This window comes from Marmota monax, unplaced genomic scaffold (assembly GCF_021218885.2).
Source record: "Marmota monax isolate L192 unplaced genomic scaffold, Marmota_monax_Labrador192_F-V1.1 WCK01_AAM20220418_F8-fsc00072, whole genome shotgun sequence".
Lineage (NCBI taxonomy): Eukaryota > Metazoa > Chordata > Mammalia > Rodentia > Sciuridae > Marmota > Marmota monax.
This window is the reverse complement of record NW_026692356.1, coordinates 2,706,736-2,726,671: the sequence shown is the minus strand read 5'-3', so window position 1 is coordinate 2,726,671 and position 19,936 is coordinate 2,706,736. Positions and strand designations below refer to the sequence as shown.

The 19,936-nt window shown below is 33.7% G+C and overlaps 1 protein-coding gene across 8 annotated transcripts in view; it reads right to left on the bottom strand.

Annotated features, from left to right (window-relative positions):
* The window catches only part of Acbd5 (acyl-CoA binding domain containing 5), a 42,073-nt gene that overhangs the window by 9,749 nt on the left and 12,388 nt on the right, over nucleotides 1-19,936 (bottom strand). For 5 of the 8 annotated variants that reach the window (XM_058578620.1, XM_058578621.1, XM_058578618.1 and 2 more), the window contains exons 5-11: nucleotides 18,519-18,633; nucleotides 18,387-18,419; nucleotides 14,753-14,884; nucleotides 13,336-13,536; nucleotides 11,854-11,960; nucleotides 4,883-5,150; nucleotides 584-783 (exon numbers count right to left, since the gene is read on the bottom strand). In XM_058578620.1, the coding sequence (XP_058434603.1) occupies nucleotides 584-783; nucleotides 4,883-5,150; nucleotides 11,854-11,960; nucleotides 13,336-13,536; nucleotides 14,753-14,884; nucleotides 18,387-18,419; nucleotides 18,519-18,633 (1,056 nt within the window). The remainder of the gene's footprint in view (nucleotides 1-583; nucleotides 784-4,882; nucleotides 5,151-11,853; nucleotides 11,961-13,335; nucleotides 13,537-14,752; nucleotides 14,885-18,386; nucleotides 18,420-18,518; nucleotides 18,634-19,936) is intronic. The other 3 variants (XM_046442295.2, XM_046442294.2, XM_046442298.2) reach the window with 1 other exon arrangement.

Here is a 19,936-nt window from a genome sequence, read left to right as displayed (position 1 = left end):
AATGGTTAATTAGAAAGCCTGTGGGTATCAGTTTGTTTATGTTTCTACATTCAATGTGTTTATCTTGCAATGGAAGCCTACTGCAATGGAAGTATCGATTATTCTTCTAATACCAAGTAGTATTCAGTAGATCCTTCTTAGTTTTTAGAAAAATCACTACACTTTGGGTAAATTGTGAAAATGTATGATTTGTATAAATCTGAAAAACAGATTATTCACTGCTTTGCAGGATCCACAAACAGAAGAACACTTCATTTAGTTTTTTATTTGTTGTACTTAAAAGCAATGAAGTGGGCTGGGGGTGTGGCTCAGCGGTAGAGCATTTGCCTAGCATGTGTGAGGCCCTGGGTTCGATCCTCAGCACCACATATAAATAAATAAGATACTGTGTCCAACTTCAACTAAAAAATAAATATTTAAAAAAACCAAAAAGCAATGAAGTAAGTGGGCTGGGGCTGTGGCTGGGTAGTAGTGCACTTTCCTGGCATGTGTGAGGCACTGGGTTTGATTCTCAGCACCACATATAAATAAATAAAATAATAAAGGCCTATCAACAACTAAAAAAATACAGTCAGAAGCTTACCTGCGAAGCAGTTAGTGTTTCCAGTTTTTGAAGTCTCTGAAGGACATTCTGCATGTCCTCCTGCAATCTCATGAGCACTAGAGCAATCTGCTCATTGAGGCTGCCTCGTGATCCTCTGTCTGAGCCCCAGCGTTCTCCATCACCTCCACTTCCCACTTGCCCACCTTTGGTTCCTTCGCTCCAATGTGGCATCCTATGTCCTATTGTAAGAGAGCAAAATAAGTTAGTTTTAAATAAAACTTTCTAAAAATTTTGCTTATATTTAAATAAAAATAGAAATAGAATGTTTTATTCATTTTCCTCTGTTATTTCTTTAAGATCTAAATCTCTCAAGTAGAATAGAAACAATCAGGAAATCGACAAAATAACTCTTAGGATCAAAGAAATAAACATAAACATATAAAATAAAAAATATAAAACATAAAATAATATAAAACATTATGTTTTATATAAAATACAAAATAAACATTTTTATTCTGACCTATTTAAAAAGATTTTTGCTAATGTTTTACATATAATATATTAATATGTGACTATATTCATATAATTCACAAACAAGATACATGTGCAGAGTCCATTCTAAAAAATTCTTGAACAAAAGGTAAAAAAACTGAAGATTGCTTCTCTAGAGTACTAAAAGTTATATTAAATAAATGTTATGTTTTCCTTTTTGGTCATTTTTGGTTTCATTACATTGTCTCACAAAAGATTTTTAAATGTGTTTTTCTTATTATAAATTGTATACTTTTAATACATATTAAAACCTAATTACTACTGAGATGTTGCTAGCATCTGTTCATTCTTTTTTGGTAAGATTTGTCCTTTCTTGAACTTTGGATTGGGCAAAGGGAAGGGTGGAGAGGGATTATGAGGATAGGAAAGACGGTGGAATGAGATGGACATCATTACCCTAGGTACATGTATGATTGCAGGAATGGTGCATCTCTACACCATTTACAACCATAGAATTGAAATGCTGCACTCCACTTGTGCACGATGAATTAAAATGCATTTTGCTGTCATATACAACTAAGTAGAACAAATAAAATTTTTTTTAAAAAGGATGTCATATATATATATATATATATTAGATGGACACAATACTTTTATTTATTTATTTATTTTTATGTGGTGCTCAGGATCAAACTCAGTGCCTCATATGTGCTAAGCAAGCACTCTACCACTGAGCTACAACCCCAGCCCCTCCATTCTTTGTTCTATGCAGATATTTACAAAATTGGCATTACCCCTTATACTTGTCTTTTTAAAGCATATTATGAACATATGTCTGTATCATTAAATGTTATTCCAAAGACATTTAAATAATGCATAAATTTCTTAGTTAAGCCAGGAAGTAATTCACTCATTCTTCACTTTTGGATAGTTAGGATGATTTTGAATTTTTGCTAATACAAATAACACTGCAAGAAATGTATTTGAATATAAATTCTTATCCAAATTTCCACTGATTCCTTTAGGATAGATTCCAAGAATAATAATTCCTGAATAAAAGGATAACAACTTTGTCAAGGTTCTTAATGAGTATCACCACACTTCTGTTTAGAAAGACTTGAGTTTTATGCTGCTCTGTTTAACAGTACAAACACATTACCCTACCTTTGCAGAAATGGAGTATGCATTTCAGATCTTTCCTCATACCAGAAGCCTTAAGGGCCTTTGGCAGTCAGAAATAATTATCCCTGAGCAATTATTCCCCCTTGCTTTTTCCAAGTCCTCTTGATCAGAAACCGGAAAGGGAAGATCAAATGTGAAAGCAAATCCCAGTTTCTTCAAACTCTGGCTATAGTTATGCTTATCCACCGTGGAAGTAACTGGCTAGATATATGAAGTTCAGTGAACCAGGTGCTAGGTTACCCAATCCCACTTTCATTTTCTCTCTTATGCCTTCTGTATAACAGATGATTAGTTCTATCAGATTATTCTCCATTCTCCAACCTTCTTCTCAACCACAGGTGTTGGGGGGAAGTCTCAGTTATTCTATTTATTTATCCAAAGAGGTTTTAAGAGGACACTATAAATTCTTTTATTCAAGCCACTATCGTTTACAGTTTATATCCAATATATTGAAGAGATTTTTTTCCCCAAATTTCATAACTTGCCTTCATCCTCATTGAACTGCTTTTTTCAGAGGATGGGGTAGAATTTCCCACATATTCCAAATCAGATCCTTCATTTTCTTCCTAATTGTCTGCTGCTCTGCTGATACTTTGCAAAGTTTATGGTATAAGACCAAGTTCCTTAACTAGTTTCAGGGCTGTGTCATATATTTAGATATTTTCATATTCTTTTCATTCATTTAGTCAGAGTGTTATGACCATACATACACTTGCCTAATAATCCTGAGAGCCCACTTTCAACATGTAATGAACAATGAGAAAGAGAATGAGTAAAATGATACAAGGGTAATAAGCTACTTTTTTTTTTTTTTTGGTACTGGAGCTTGAACCCAGGGGCACATAACCATTGAGTTATAACCCCAGGCCTTTTTTAATTTTCTGAGATAGGGTCTCACTAAGTTGTTTAAGGCCTTACTAAGTTGTTGAGCCTGGCTTTGAACTTGCAATCCTCCTGCCTCAGCCTCCCAAGCCATTGAGAGTAGTGTGCCACTGTGCCTAGTTAATTCCTTTAATTAAAGTTAAATGTACGGCTAGTGATATAGCCCAATGGTTGAGCACTTGCCTAGCATGTATGAGGCCTTGGTATAATACCCAGTACTGCAAAAAAATAAATACATAAATAAATAAAGTTAAATATAAATTATTAGGTACTTATAAAAAGTACCATTTCTTAAATTGAAATATGAGGAAAGGGATAATCAAATATTTAAAAAGAAGAGGCAAAATACCATGATAGGAAAGGCATATAGAAAGATGCAGTGATTGAAGGAGCAAGGTAGACATCAGAGTGGAAACATTTCCTTTGCTTCTTCAAAATAGATGCTTAAAGAAGTAATTCAAAACTAAAAAAAGGAAGAAGGTGATAAAGGCAAGGATTACAAAGAACAGGTTGGAATTAACTTTCATAAGTTTAATTCACAAGCTAAGTTTAGACTTTATAGAAAGATCACAAAATAGTATACTGTACATTCTTGAACAGGAATAATATGCCTTACAAACATACTAAAAGGAAAACAAGGGACAGTGACACAGCTTGTAATCCCAGTTACTCAGGAGCTGAGGCAAGAGGATAGTTCAAGGCCAGTATGGGAAGTTTAGTGAGATCCTATCTCAAAATAAAATTTGAAAAGGAGCTAAGAGGCCAGGCATGGTGGCACATGCCTATTAATCCCAGTGACTTGGGAGCAGCTACACTGCTCAATAAGTTAAAAATATTAAATGCATATTCAAGTTATAATGCTCTCATAATGGGCTTAGTGGGACGTAGCTCCATTGTAAATTGATGAGCTTTTGTATTTTGTTCAAGTAGTTATTTTAAAACCATTATTTTCCTTTCCTTTTTTTTTTTTTTTTTTGTGTGTGGGGGGGGCAAGGATTAAACGCAAGGCCTCATGCATGCGAAGTACATGTTTTACCACTGAGCTACAATCCTAGTCCTAAACCATAAGTTTCTATAATATCTTTAATTCTTTTTTCACAACATCTATTTATTTCTTACCAGAAACAATTTTTTTTAAAAAATATTTTTTAGTGGTAGATGGACACAATACCTTTATTCATCTTTATGTAATGCTAAGGATCAAACCCAGGGCCTCACACATGCTAGGTGAGTGCTCTACCACTGAGCCACAATCCCAGCCTTTACCAGAAACAATTATAATGAACACGTTTATTTTTCTTCTGCACTCAACTCTATTCTGTTACCTGATGACATCACTATTCTAAAGGTTTATCTTTACAGTGTTAAATGTTCTTTCATAATTGTTACTTAACTTGTCAGCTTTAAATGATCTCTTTTGTCCTAAGTGGGGAAATGTGGAAAAGATAAAGAACTCAGATTTCTACCTGGGGATGATAGGAGAAGAGGCATCAGCACAGCTAGAAAAGTGATTGTTCAGGGGGGAAATAGAACATAAATTTGGTTACAAAAAAAATTGCATTAAAATTTTAGAAATGGAAATGTTTTCTCTGATGCTTTCAGAGATGACACATTATGCCCAGAGTTAAAGGGGAAAACTAGACAAAGAAAAACTAAAGATGTTATTAACTTTCAGCTTTACGACAACCTTTGCATACTGAACATATTAGTGCTTCTTTTGTTTAGAACTTTCCCATTTTACCAATTAGTTTATAGTGAGGAAGAAGAAAAGAGAATACACACCTCTCCCTCTTCTGACATTAGAGAATTCCTCATTTTCTCCGCCTCGCTTCTCACGGTGTGGTGCTCCACTGTTATTTCTGCCATCTTCTCCTCCATGCTTTACTTCACCTTTTCCTTCAACTGTTACCACCTGCATATTTCCAATGTTGCCACTTCCAGGAGATACTTGGACATCTTCAGGAAAACCAGAATTTTCCAAGGGCTGATTGCAATCACTACCCAAGTAATATTGAAATGGTCCATTGTTTGATGTAAAACTGTCTAAAGACTACAAATTTAAAATGACACTTCATTAAAAACTATAAATTGTTATATACCATAAAGTTTTCATGGCACCAAAATACCGTCTAAAATGTTATTTCATGTTTTAATGGAAATACTCCTAATCTAAAAAATTTCTTCAATTCATCACCAACTTCCTATATGCCATTAAAAAAAAAAAAAAGATAGGAATCATTTTGTCCATGACATTTTCACAGTGCACTGTTCTTATGAGTCAATCACTCATCCAAGAAACATGTAAATTTCTATTCTTACCATAATTATTAACTTTAGGGATACTCTGAAGAAAGAGATAGGATCCCTGCCTGTACGAAGCTTACAATCTTAGGGAATCAGAGAAGGTTATAACAACACTGTTTAATAAGTTTTATGAAAAGACATGCAAAGAATGTTATAGGAGCTCAGAGAACAGGTACCAAACCCACACTGGGGTTGAGTGGAGGCTTAGAACAGACTTCTTGGAAGAAATTAGATCAATTATGACTTGAAGAACAAATAAGAACAAATGATATAAGCCAAGTCAAAGGTGTCACAATAATAACATCATGAACCAATAAATTAGTTGGGATACAGGATGATTTGAAAACTTTAAAAAAAAAATTTATTTTTTAATATTTTTTAGTTGGAGATGGACACAATATCTTTATTTTATTTATTTATTTTTATATGGTACTGAGTATCGAACCCAGTGCCTCACATGTGCCAGGCAAGTGCTCTACCACTGAATTACAACCCCAGCCCAGACTTGAGAACATTTAACACTATAGAATCAACAAGACTTGAAAGACTGAATGAGGGGAGTAAGGGAAAGAAAAGTCTCTAGAGACTAGATGATTTGTTGACTCACCAAGGTGAAATACTGAGGATAAAGAGGTTTCAGGAGAACAGAAAGAGAAAATGGTACTATTACAGATAAGAAAAAATTGAGGTCCCCAGGCAAGATATCTAACAGGGCAGTTGGAATTCAGATAAACATTGGATTTATCACTTGAGAGTAATCAGCCTGTGAGAAACGGTTGATACTGAGGAAGTGGTAACTAGAACTACATGTCTGAGGAACACTAAATTTAAGAGGTCAACAGAAAAAGAAAAACTCAAAAGAAGAAGACTACATGGAACCTAACAGGTAAAAGAGAAACCCTTTTAAAGGAATGGTATAATGAAATATTTTCCAGGAGAGAATAGTTAATATTTTTAAATGATAGTCAAATGACAGGAAATATAAAGCATCCTTTCAAATTAGTGAACAGAGACAAATTGGCATGTATGACAGAAACCTGACTGAGGTGAATGAATGCAGTTAATGAATACAATCCCAAAAATGTCTGGCCATAAAGTAAAGAAGGGCAATAAGACAATACTTAGAGGGTTTCACAAGATTAAGAAAGCATTTTCTGGGCTGGGGTTGTGGCTCAGTGGTAGAGCACTTGCCTAGCACACATGAGGCACTGGGTTCAATCCCCAGCACCACATAAAAAACTTTAAATAAACAAAATAAAGGTATTGCGTCCATCTACAACTAAAAATTTAAAAAGAAAGCATTTCCTTTCAAAGATAGAAGGGATATGAACATGTGTTTAGCATGAGAAAAAAGAATCAGAAGAGACACAATCGTTGGGATAGTCTAGAGAGTAGAAAAAATGGAAGTCTCCAATGTGGGAAAAAAATAAGACACAAGCAAATCAGAGAAACTGGCCTTAAATGGGAAGAACCTGTTATCCAGTGAGGTAGGAAGAAAACTGGCAAGGATTAAATAAGATAAGCTAATACTCAGTAAGTTAAATAAGTAAGTGTTAGGTATAAAGAACAATAACCTATTCTTCTATCTTCTTAGTATAACGAGAAACAAAATTACGCTATGAAAACAAGGGGGTAGGAATATCAGTCCCACCCATACTACCAATTCTGGTAGAACTCTAGTATTTTATTTCATGTTTTTGATGCTGCTCAGAATCTGGTCTGCAGACCAACAGCAGCAGCAGCAGCAGCAAACGGAGCTTGTTAGACATGCAAATTCATGGGTCCCACTAAGACTTACTAAATCAGAGACTCTGGGATTGATAATGACCCAGGAATCTATGCTATAATAGGCTCCCTGTTAAAAAACAGCCAGGCACGGTGGAGCACACCTATAATCCCAGTAGCTCGGGAGCCTAAGTCAGGATAATCGCAAGTTCAAAAGCCAGCCTCAGCAACGGGAGGCACTTAGCAACTCAGTGAGACCCTGTCTCTAAATAAAATACAAAATAGGGCTGGGGATGTGGCTCAGGGGTTAAGTACCCCTGGGTTTAGTCCACAGTACCAAAAACAAAAATTTGAGAAACACAACCTAATAGAGATATGAAAATGTATAAAGCAAAGTAGAAAAAAATGTCTAATAATTTAATCTATAAAAATTTTTATATTTTAGGAAAGAGATTTATAGCCACACACTGTGGCACATGCCTGTAATCCCAGAGACTCAGAAGGCTGAGGCAGCAGAATTCCAAGTTCCAAGGCCAGCCTTAGCAATTCAGCAAGATCCTTAGCAATTAGTGATACCCTGTTTCAAAATAAAAAATCAAAAGGGTCAGGGCTAGGGATGTATGGCAGTAGTAAAGCACCTCTGGATTTAATCCCCAGTACCAAACAAAACAAAACAAAAAACAGGGATTTATAATGTATTCAACTTAATACAATTTGGATGAAAACAAAAACTACGAAATAGCCAGGCATAGTGTACATGCCTGTAATCCCAGCTGCTCAGGAGGCTGAGGCAGGAGAATCAAAGGTTCAAGGACAGTCTCAGCAACTTGGCAAGGCCCTGAGCAATTTAGTGAGATCCTGTCTCAAAAATATAAAAATGGGCTGGGGAGGTAGCTCAGTGATTAAGCGCCCCTGGGTTCAATTCCTGGTATCAAAAAAACAAAACAAAACAAAAACCCTGACTTTTCTTTAAGCAATAATTTAAGTGAGGTGAGGCCCTAGACAGCACAAAGTTTTCTATCACCTCAGCAATTTAGTAAAATCAGTGGAATACAGTATTTTCAGACCATAAGCCCTATTGAAAGGAAAGAAACCAAAGCAATAAAAATAGTAACAAGGTAAAAAAGATCATTGCAGGTCTGGTGATGCATGAGTGTAATCCCAGCTACTCCAGAGGATGAATCAAGAGGATCACAAATTTGAGGTCAGGCTTGGCAACTGAGTGAGACTCTATCTCAAAATAAAAATTAAAAAGAGCTGGGGATATACAACCATGGTAAAGCACCACTGGATTCAATCCCTAGCGCCACAGCAAATAAATAATAAATAAATAAGATTGCTGTGTTAAAAAACACTATAAAAATCCTGAAAATAAAATTCCAATATATACATTTTTAAAAAATGATTTATTATAAATCATCTGTCATGAGTAAATAATTTGAAGGTAATGTTATTTAGGATTGAAGTTAGATTAATAATAGGTCAGGCAATAATAAAATAAATGATTTGGGGGGGGGGGGTTAACCAGGGATTGAACCCAGTGGTGCCACATCCCTAGTCTTTTTTAAAATTTCATTTAGAGAGTCTGAGTTGCTTTAAGACCTCACTAAAATTTTGAGATTGAGACAGGCACACGCCTGTAATCTCAGCAGTTTGGGAGGCTGAGACAGGAGGATTGTGAGTTCAAAACCAGCCTCAGCAAAAATCAAAGCATTAAGCAACTCAGTGAGACCCTGTCTCTAAATAAATACAAAATAGGGCTGTGGAGCCTGGCCTTGTGGCTCAGAGGTAGAGCGATTGTCCAAGCATGTGTGAGACACTGGGTTCAATCCTCAGCACCACATAAATATAAAATAAAGATATTGTGTCCACCTATAATTAAAAAATAATATTAAAAAAAAATAGGGCTGGGGATGCGGCTCATTGGTCAAGTGCCCCTGAGTTCAATCCCCAGTACCAAAAAACAAAAAAGCCCTGGGATTACAGGTGTGTGGCATCGTGCCAGGCTAATAAAACAAGATTTTATTTACCTTAACAGACAGGCTAAATACCTCAATGGAGGAGATTGAATATGAGATGAAGTTTGGGAAGAAAACAAATAATGAATCCTAAGAATAAGTAATACTGAAAATCATAAGGAAGTAGAGCAAAGGAAACTCCTGATGAAGTGATAATGTAGAACACAATCAAATTCAACATTCTAACAGAAGAAGGAAAAACTCTCAAAGGCAAACATCAGGAAAAAAAAAAATTCCAAAATTATTTTAGCCTTTTTATTATGGAAAATGTCAAACAGACTAGAGTACTAATTACCAAATTTCAACAATTACCACTTCAGGGCCAATTTCGTTTCACCTATGACTCCTATTTCCAGTGAATTATTTTTAAACAAATTCTAAATATCATATCAGACTATTTTTTAAAAAATTGTAACAAAATAAATATACCAAAGATTTTTTGGTATGTACATTGCTTACTCTGTGTGGTGGTCTGGGAGTTAAACTTAACTGACACATTCAAGAGGCTATTAACAGAGTTTAATAAATACTTTTATAACAGAAATACAGTGAGAAGAGAAAAAGAAAATCTTTAAATTGTAATAGTCAAACAAACAACAATAAAAAAGAAAAACATGATATTAATGGTCCACAAAAATCACTTGAAAAGGGCTGGGGATATAGCTCAGTTGGTAGAGTTCTTGCCTCGAACACACAAGGCCCTAAGTTCAATTCCCAACACCACACACACACACACACACAAAAAAAAAAAAAAAACCTTAAAAAGGGGCTGGGGTTGTTGCTCAGTGGTAGAGCGCTTGCCTGTCACACATGAGGCCCTACGGTCGATTCCCAGCACCACATTAAAAAAATAAACAAATAAAAATAAAGATATTGTGTCCATCTATAATTAAAAAAATAATAATAAGTAAATAAAATAAAGGTATTAAAAAAACTTGAAAAGACCTGGATTTGTAAGGATTTCAAAATTGATAATAAAGATTACTTAAATATATTTTTAAAAGATTCCATCTAAGTCATTTGTGGATGACAATCTATAATTAAAACAGAAAACAGACTTGGTAAGGGTGGTAATGAGATGGAGCTGTATCTATCTAAGAGGATTCCTTTAGGAAGGAACACCTATGTTAGGGTGAAAAGAATGTACAGGAGTTAATCCACTACATGGAAAGTAGGAACTTTCCAGGCCAAATGAATGCACAGTTGCTAATGCTGGACATGAAAAGGAGAAGAGGCTTGACATATTAGAAGAAAAAAGGATATTAAAGAAGGCCAGGATGGATGTGGAGTAAAATCCTGACACAAGAGTGGTATTAACAAAGGCCAGTGAGGTAAGAGCAACAGAGATCAGAGAGCCCCAAGAAATAACTCAGTCTACTATGGATTTATAGAGAAAACAGGGGCAAACCTAGAATTTAGTATTCAGATATTTACTGAGATTCCATCCTATCCAGATCCTTTTCACCAACATTTTCCAAACAATAAAAATTTTAAGAGAAAATAAAAGGGAATCTGGGTTCTTATCACTTACTTTCAAATTCCATTATTAAGCTTATTCTCAGTTTGGGCTCCTTATTATTTTTCCAGTCTGTACTATTCATTTATGTTTAACCTTAGTCAATAAATTCTTTATTCATGTTTAAAAATTTGAGAAAAGGGGCTGGGATTGTGGCTCAGCGGTAGAGTTCTTGCCTAGCAAGGGCGGGACCCGGGTTCGATCCTCAGCACCACATAAAAAAAATAAAGGCATTGTATTGTGTTTATCTATACCTAAAAAAAAAAAAAATTTAATTTGAGAAAACTAAGAGTAGATTCAATTGCCTTATGAAATGAAAAAAAAAGGGGGGGGACATAAAAAGTTAAAATTATTATATTAGAGGTAAAAGCTCGATGATTTTCTATACAACACACGGAACTCTATCACAACAGGGTATAAGAGAAGTGGGGAGCGGATGTAAAACTGCCAAACAGAATTCCAGTTGTCGCAAACACCCTCATCATCATCAGAAATAGTTTTCAAAAAGAACAAAACAAAACATGGACTTTGTGGGTTTTTTTTTTTTTCCAAATTTTCTCTTTTAATACAGAATCTTAACTAAAATTTAAAGATGATTTTCACTAAAAATTTTAGTGCAGAATTAGAGTCACTGTGAAGAATAGGCTTATTTGGGGGCTGGGGTTGTGGCTCAGCGGTAGAGAACTTGCCTACCATGTACGAGGCCCTGGGTTCGATCCTTGGCACCACATAAAAATAAACAAACAAAATAAAGGTATTGTGTCCAACTACAACTAAAAAATAAATGTTTGTTTGTTTAAAAAAAATAGGCTTATTTGATTGAAAACTATTAAATTTTCTTTATTAATCAAATCAATGTAAAAAAAAAAAATCAAATCAATGTTTAAAACATAGTGTCTAGTATAAACAGTTTACTCTCTGGTTCTCCATCCCACCTCTGCCATAATACTTATAAACATACATAAATTATAAGTAATAAATAAAATATTTAAATAGTATGGATTTTCTTTGACTATTCTAGAATCTTATATAGAAAAGTTAACAAAAAGTAAAAATATAAATGCTTTAACATTCTAGAGGTATGTTTTCAAAGTGATGAACAGCATGTACATCTGCTATTAACAGAAGTTATGCATTGAATTCTGATATACCACTTTGAAAACTTACCAATCAGAAAATGTCATTTTTACCTCTTCTTGTCCAAATTGCTCCATAGAATCACAGTAAACTTCACTATCTGAATCACTTGTCAAATGCTGAATTCCTGAAACATCTTCAACATGATCATCATTTATATCTAAATATGAACAAATACAGAAGTAGCATAATTATATTCTAACAGAAGAAAAACACATTCCATTTTCAAACTTCACCAGCTCTATATTATGTGCATACTGAGTGACACACATGATTTACCAAGTCATACGCTTTTTTTAAATTTAAATTTAGTTAACAGTTCTTTTTTTCTGGCTTTCTTTTGTTGTTGTTGTTGTTTAGTACCAGGGATTGAACCCAGGAGAGCTCAATCACTAAGCCACACCCCCAGTCCTTTTTATATTTTGAAACAGAGTCTCATTAAATTGCTTAAGACCTCACTAAATTGCTGAGGCTGGCTTTAAACTCGAAATCCTGCTTCAACCTCCAGAGCTGCTGGGATTACAGGTGTGGACCACAGCACTGGGCTTAGTTAACAGTTCTTATTTGAAAAGATTATAAAGTATTTTACCACTGAATTCTAGAAAACACTGTCCTGTTGAAAACTTATAAAACCTAATAACCACCAAGCTCAGTGGCACATGCCTATAATTCCAGTGAATTGGGAAGCTGAGGCAGGAGGATCACAAATTTGAGGCCAGCCTCAGAAACTTAGTGAGATCCTAAGTAACTGAGCAGACCCTAATCTCAAAATAAAAAAAATTTTAAAAAGGACTGGGGATATTTTTCATAGTAAAGTACTCCTGACTTAAGCCCTAGTACCAAAAAAAAAAAAAAAAAGAAAGAAAAGAAAATCTATAAAGTCAGCCTATGAGGCCTAAATGAGAGATGCAACTATGCAAGTTTGGTTGTTACACTAAGAAATGATATTTCTTGGTTTCTGGACTAAACTGGACCACTATTAATAATTCACCATATGTATATACAGGCCTACTCGGAGAGTCCTAGGACATGAAAAGACTATAAATTACGGGGCTGGGGATGTGGCTCAAGTGGTAGTGCACTCGCCCAGCATGCATGAGGCACTGGGTTCGATTCTCGGCACCACATAAAAATAAAATAAAGATATTGTGTCCACCTAAAACTGAAAAGTAAGCATTAAAAAAAAAAAAAGACTATAAATTAATCTTATTGACTTCAGAACAAAGGCACCATATAATCAAAGGTAGGAGAAATAATCAGGAAAAAAAAATAATAATTTGGAAGTTTTAGTTTAAAATATATTCTGAAATATCATATGGTTAACATAAAAAAAGTTTCAATACAAATATAAAATTTCCAGCTCTTACTTCACTGTCTTTCAAAGCTATTAAACCTTGTAACATTAATCAACCTTAAGATATTAATAAATATTTATATTTTAAAATTTGAGACTATTCCTAAATATACTAAAATTATTAAAAGAATATTTTAATAATAAGATAAAGGCTAGACAAAAAAATACTTGGGGACAATACCTTGGTGAATGCAGGCAGCAATTTTTTCAGTTTGCTCCAAGTTTTTATCAACAGGTTTTACGTCATCAGCACTTTGGTCACTTGGAGAAGAGTTAGCATGAATGTCATTTTGTATCTCCTGAACAAAGCTGTCTTTATCATAGCCATTCGTGATAATAATCTCCAAATTCTTATAGTCTGATTTCTTCATCATCTGCTTAGCTTTTATGAGAAAATGGAGAGATAAATAAAAAGTTCACAGTAGGTCAACTTCTGATATTATGTTCTAATAACTGCTACTCAATTCCCCACTCTATCATAATCCTTTTAAGGGTTTCCTACTTGGATCACAGAGATGGGGAACTCCTTGAAAAGGAGCTTATTATATGTTGAGGGCTTACTCAGAAATTGTATTAGCTTCAAAAGTGTTTCAGTTCCCTGTAAGTCTTCTAAAAATAATCTTTCAAAGTCCTTATACTCTACCAGGCATAGACAAACTGCTCTAGAGAAAAGATACCTCAAAGACTGAAAAGTAAAAGCAAAACAAAGTTGTGTGGTTTGTTTTACTATATCTCTATATCCCCCTTCTAAAATAATCTTCCCATGAATCACAAACAAGGCTCCCTGAATGCAGCTCCTGTAATTCTAGTGTTTATCTTCATCAAAACTGATGCCTGGATGGGGGATGGGGTTGTGGCTCAGTGGCAGAGCATTTGCCTAGCACGTGTGAGGCCCTGGGTTTGATCCTCAGCATCACATAAAAATAAATAAGTAAAATAAAGGTATTGTCTCCAACTACAACTAAAAATAAATATATATTTAAAAAAAAAAAAAAAAAACTGATTCCTGGAGCCAAGCACAACGGTGCACATCTGTAATCCCAGCAACTCAGGAGGCTGAGGCAGCAGGATTCAAAATTCCAGGCGAGCCTCAGCAATTTAGGATTGAACCCAAGGCCTTTGTACCACCAAAAAAAAAAAAAAAAATTTTTTTTAATTAAAAACATAAAAATTAAAAGCTAGTCTATTTCTCTGAATTTTTATTTATTTATTTTAAAAAAATATTTTTAGTTGTAGATGGACACAATATCTTGATTTTGTTTATTTAATTTTTTCATGTAGTGCTGGGAATTGAACTCAGTGTCTCACATGTGCTAGGCAAGGGCTTAACACTGAGCCACAACCCCAGCCCCTCTATTTTATTTTTGATAAGATAGTGAGAGTTTAACTTGTTTCTGGTCCTTGGTAATATAACCATGTCCATGTTGGAAACTTAATACTCTGTAATAGGGCCTTTGGTCCACCACAAACCTGAATATAAAGTCAACAACTCACATCCCACCACATGCACTAATCTTATACAGTACCATATCAGCTCAAGTCTTTGTACCTTTTCATTTTATTAGTGCAAAATTATTGGCCCATTATCCAAAGCTTACCATTATCCATTTGTTCTGCTCCTTTTACTTCTTGGGCCTCTTCTTCCTCGGACTCTGCTCCACTATCACTGCTTTCAGCTTTACCATTAACAGTCTTAGCATTTGGAGTAGAAGTTAGAACATTACCAAGATCTAAAACATGAAATGACCACTTAATCACTAGTGTGGTAATATATGATAATTCTGTACTTTATAATAAAATAATTTTGAATTTAAATATTAGAATTTTATAGATAATTAACAGTATTCTTTGACTCCAAATACACTTATATAGGCAAATTCCTTCCATTGTTAAGTTTAAAACAAAAATGATAAAGCTATCTTAATTCCTTTATGGACAAGGCAGGTGATAAATTATTTTTAAGTTAACATCAATCAAAACAGTAAAGTTAGAGATGAAACAGTCTTCTTCAAACGTATTAAATAAAGAGATATACTGTTAGCACCTGAAAACATAAATATGCTATTTTTGACCCTACCAACAATCTCATCAATATTATAGTTGGAAGCTGGGCACAGTTATAACATAACTATAAGCCCAGTTACTTTGGAGATTAAGGAAGATCGAAAATTTGAGGACAGCCACAGCAACTTAGGGAGACCCTGTCTCAAAATAAAATAAAAAGGGCTGCTGATGTAGCTTAGTGGTGGAGTGTACCTGGGTTCAACCACCAGCACACACACACAAACAAAAAAAAACCTGTAATTCAATTCCATTTGAACAATTTTTTTCCCTTATTACCTTGAAGATTTCAGGTACACAACTCACATTCTCATGTCTTTATTATGATACATAAGAATTTCCTTAAAGCATCAATTAATGTAATGTGATCTATCAAAGCAGCAAATTGTTGTCTTAGACAAAGTTAAGCCCTCAGTGTAAATATATCAGAACTTCTTCTCAAACTATAACATGCATAATCAACTGAAATCTTCTTAAGATACATATTCTGAATCAGTACGTCTGAGGTACTTTAAAATTCTACATTTCCATAAAGTTCCCATGTGTTGCCAATTCTACTGGTTTCCGGACCATGTTTTGAGGAACACAGAACACCATTTTCATCAACTCTTTTTAAAGAGACTGAAGTCTTCTTAGAAAGCCAAAAGAAGTAATTTTCCTTCATACACTTTTGGGCTTTATTTTCTGTGAAATGAATGCATTTTAGAGGCTTCTCTGCATCCCAAATAATATATTAAATTCCAAAACATCATACACCTTAAATAATCAGGCCTATATTCTTATTTAAGCCTACCTAATTAAAGGAACAACAGAACAAACATTTAACTCTATTTTTACAAAATCAAGGCGGCAGCAGCATATATTTTTTGTTTGTTTCTTTTTATGGTGCCGGGGACCAAACTAGGACCTTGCACATGCTAAGTAAACAGTATTCTACCACTAAGCTGCATCCCAAGCCTCAAGTATTATATTATGTACTAATTTTTTTTTCCAGTGCTGGGAATCAAACCTGGACCTTGTGCATGCTAGGCATACAAGCAGCATAGTTTCTGAATCTCCCTGACAACCAGAAAAAGGAAGAACAACAAATTTAAATAGCCAAGAAACAACCCACCCATGAACATCTTCAATAAAATGTAAACAGGAATCACCTAAACCCCCATTAAATGGATAGTTGTAACAGAAGTACTTCACAACAGAAATAGCAGTCTCATTACAGTTCTGTGATGAATTAGAAAAAGTAAAGGAAATTACTCTTGAGCCCAACTCAACATCCAAAAACCAATTAATGCAATATACCATATTAACAGACTAAAGGACAAAAGTCACATGATTATCACAATACATGAAGAAAAAAACTGAACAAATCCTATACTCTTCATGGTAAAAGTGCTAGAGAAACTAAAAATACAAGGGCATTTCCTCAATCTGATAAAAGACTTTGGAAAAATTAGGATCATATTTAATGTTAGTAAACTCCTAAAATAAGGTACAAGACAAAAAATTGGAGAACTTATACTTTCACATTTTAAAACTTATCACATATGTATATTCTGAAAAAGACCACATGAAACCGATATATCTGTGCCACTGGGTTTAAATGTCTACTTTTAACAGGATGCTTTGTTGGGGAAAAAAAAGGAGTCAAGATTGCAATTGGCCTGAAATTTGGCAATTCTTACAAGATTACAAACATTTCTTATTTCACTTCTAATATTATTTCTTACAGACATACTTTCAATATGTAAAATATCATGTACATAGTTAGTTACTCTCAACAGCTTTTGAAAATCAAAAAGAGAAAATCATCTAAATAGCCATCAGAATGGTCTAAGTTAAATAAATTACAGTGTAGGTCATAATTCCTTATTGACAACTCTTGGATTCAGAAATTTTTTAATTTTGCAAATGTACATGACATAGTATGTTATATAATACTTCCTATATGGAATCTCAAACAGCTCACTAAAAATAAAACATAATTATTATTTTTATATAACAATATAATCATTTTTGCAGGAAAATATGTTAGTCACACTGAATCATATAAAGAATCAAAATACCCTCATGTCATTTCAGATAAGGTTCTCTATTCCACAATAAGTTCATATGAGGTCAGGTTTTTATACCAAATGAGTTACAAAACAATCTTAGGTTTTCAAAGCTTTGGGGATTAATAAATTAAAGGAAAGTAATTAGTCCTGTGCACTTATAACTATCATTTACTCTTCCTTGTTTTGTACTTTATTGTTCAAGAATGCTTCTGGCCAGTAGATTAGACACTACTGAAATAGGTCAAAATTTCCACCTGCATTCTAACAGTATGCTTGATACAGAAAACATTTAAGTTTTTTTCCTCAGCTTAATAAGCATAAAGTATAAAGAGAATTATTAATATTTGGTTCCTCTGCAAAATAATATAGAATGGTGTGATTCAGAATTATGCACAACAAACAAGCAGACACTGTCAGTTACACATGGTTTATTGCCATGAAAGACACAAACTATAAGGCCTTTTAAGAGCACAGGAAAATTACTGTTCTGAAACACTACAAATCTGTTAATTATTAAAAGATGCGTTATGAACAGGAATCCAGGCTAATTTTTAATTAAAGCATACACAATTTTCATCTAAATTTACTCTTGTGGTTTCATATCATTCTGCTTTCTAAAAAAATTTAAAGAGCAAATGGTTAATGCCTGCAGATCTAGCATTTTATTTAACTCCTTCTGGTAGGCAAAACATAATCTATTGATCCTTTACTGAAAAAATGAAAATTTTTTAAAAGAGATATGTGAATTCACTGATGTCTTGTTTTTGCTTGTTTTGCTATAGTTAAGCCACACTGTAAACATGCTCATTTTAAAATTAGATAGAAAATACTTTACTCAATGGAACTGTTATTCTAATTCATACAGTAAAACTGAAAATGATTCATCAAACATACTTTTGTTCATACTAAGTGAACCACCCAGCATGTTTAACAACAGTTAAGGTTAAAAACCTAAGGATTTATAGTATTTTAGAACTTTATACAATGTTTTTTCTTGGAAAAAAATTCCCAACCTACAATAAGTTCTACAAATTTGTGCAGAATGCTCTTGGTTTGTACATATTTTGGTTTGTACATATTAAAAACAAAATTTTTATATGGATTTCATTATTCCTACCTTCTAAATATTTAGAGATTTTCTCCAGTCGGACTGGCATGTGAAAGTAAAAATAAAAATTAGACATATAAATATTAATGCATGTATAATCTATAACTGGCCAAACTTAAAAAATAGGTAAAATAGTCCAACCTGAGGTTAAATCAGAACTCCTTCCACTCTGTTTGTCTTCTACAATTTCATAAAATGGACCTATGACATGTAGCAATTCTTCAACTTTTTCAGTCATTGGCATAGTTTCAAGAATCTGTAATCAAAAGAGACAAATATTGTAAAATTACAAACTATTAATTTGATCTGAATTAATATTAAATAGCTTATGATTTCCAATATTAATAATTTGGAAATCTGAAGTTAATTAATAAATTCTCTTAAGGATCTATATTAATTATATGCCTAATATATACATACTCCTAGAAAAGTTGTAAGTATATTAAAGATCTAAAAAGTGTTCTTATTTATTTATTTTGTTTTTTAGTTGTAGTTGGACACAATACCTTTATTTTAAAATTATGTGGTCCTGAGGATCGGACCCAGTGCCCCACACGTGCTAAGCGAGTGCTCTACTGCTGAACCACAACCCCAGCTTCTTATTTATTTTTATTCGTGCATTATAATTATACATAATAATGGGATTTTGGGGGGTGTTATTGGGAATTGAACCGAGGGGTGATCTACCACTGAGCTAAACTCCCAGACTCTCTTTCCTTTTTTTTTTTTTTTCTAATTTTTATTTTGAGACAGGTCTTGCTAAATTGCTGAAGATGGCCTCAAATTTAACAATCTTCTTGTCTCAGCCTCCCAAATTGCTGAGATTATATATGTCTGCACTACCCCACCTGGCTGTTTACGTGTATTTTTAAAAAAGCATGTATTTATATTTTTTAAACTCACAGCAGGTCTGGACTCATTAGTCACTCTCCTTGCTTTACTGTTCATTTACTGCCTGTCTTTCACAATAGAATATAAGCTCAATGCAAAAGGACCTTCATCTAGTTTTGTTCACTCCCGTTTTTAGTGTCTAGCATATAAAAGGTATTTAAAAAACTGGTTTAAAACTCTAAAATTCTTATTCAAATAACATGCTTTTATTTTTAAACCAGATACAGAGTAGATCGTCAGTAATCTATGATTATAAACAAGTCTGATATTATTTTAAGCTGAGATAATACCCATAACATCACCACCCTCAGTGTGTTCCGATATGGAAGATAGGTTTTTGGGAGAGACTATACCAAATGAACAACAGTAACAATAACTGATTTTAGAGATTATCTTTTGATTTTATAGCTCATAGTAAGTTATCTATGTTCCTATCCGTGTTAAGGAGTAAAAAATTGTTTATTCAGAAAATTTCTTTTTGCTAAGAAAATACTTGTTCTGAGGCTAAGAGCAGTCATGAGGGAAAATTTTATAACTTACTATATATATATTTAGGTTACAGTAATAATTTTAAGAATTAGATTCAAGTTAAAAACTGAAACTATGGGGTAGTGTTTATTTTGAAGTAACCAAAATCACAGCTAATATGCCAGAGACATAACTGAAAA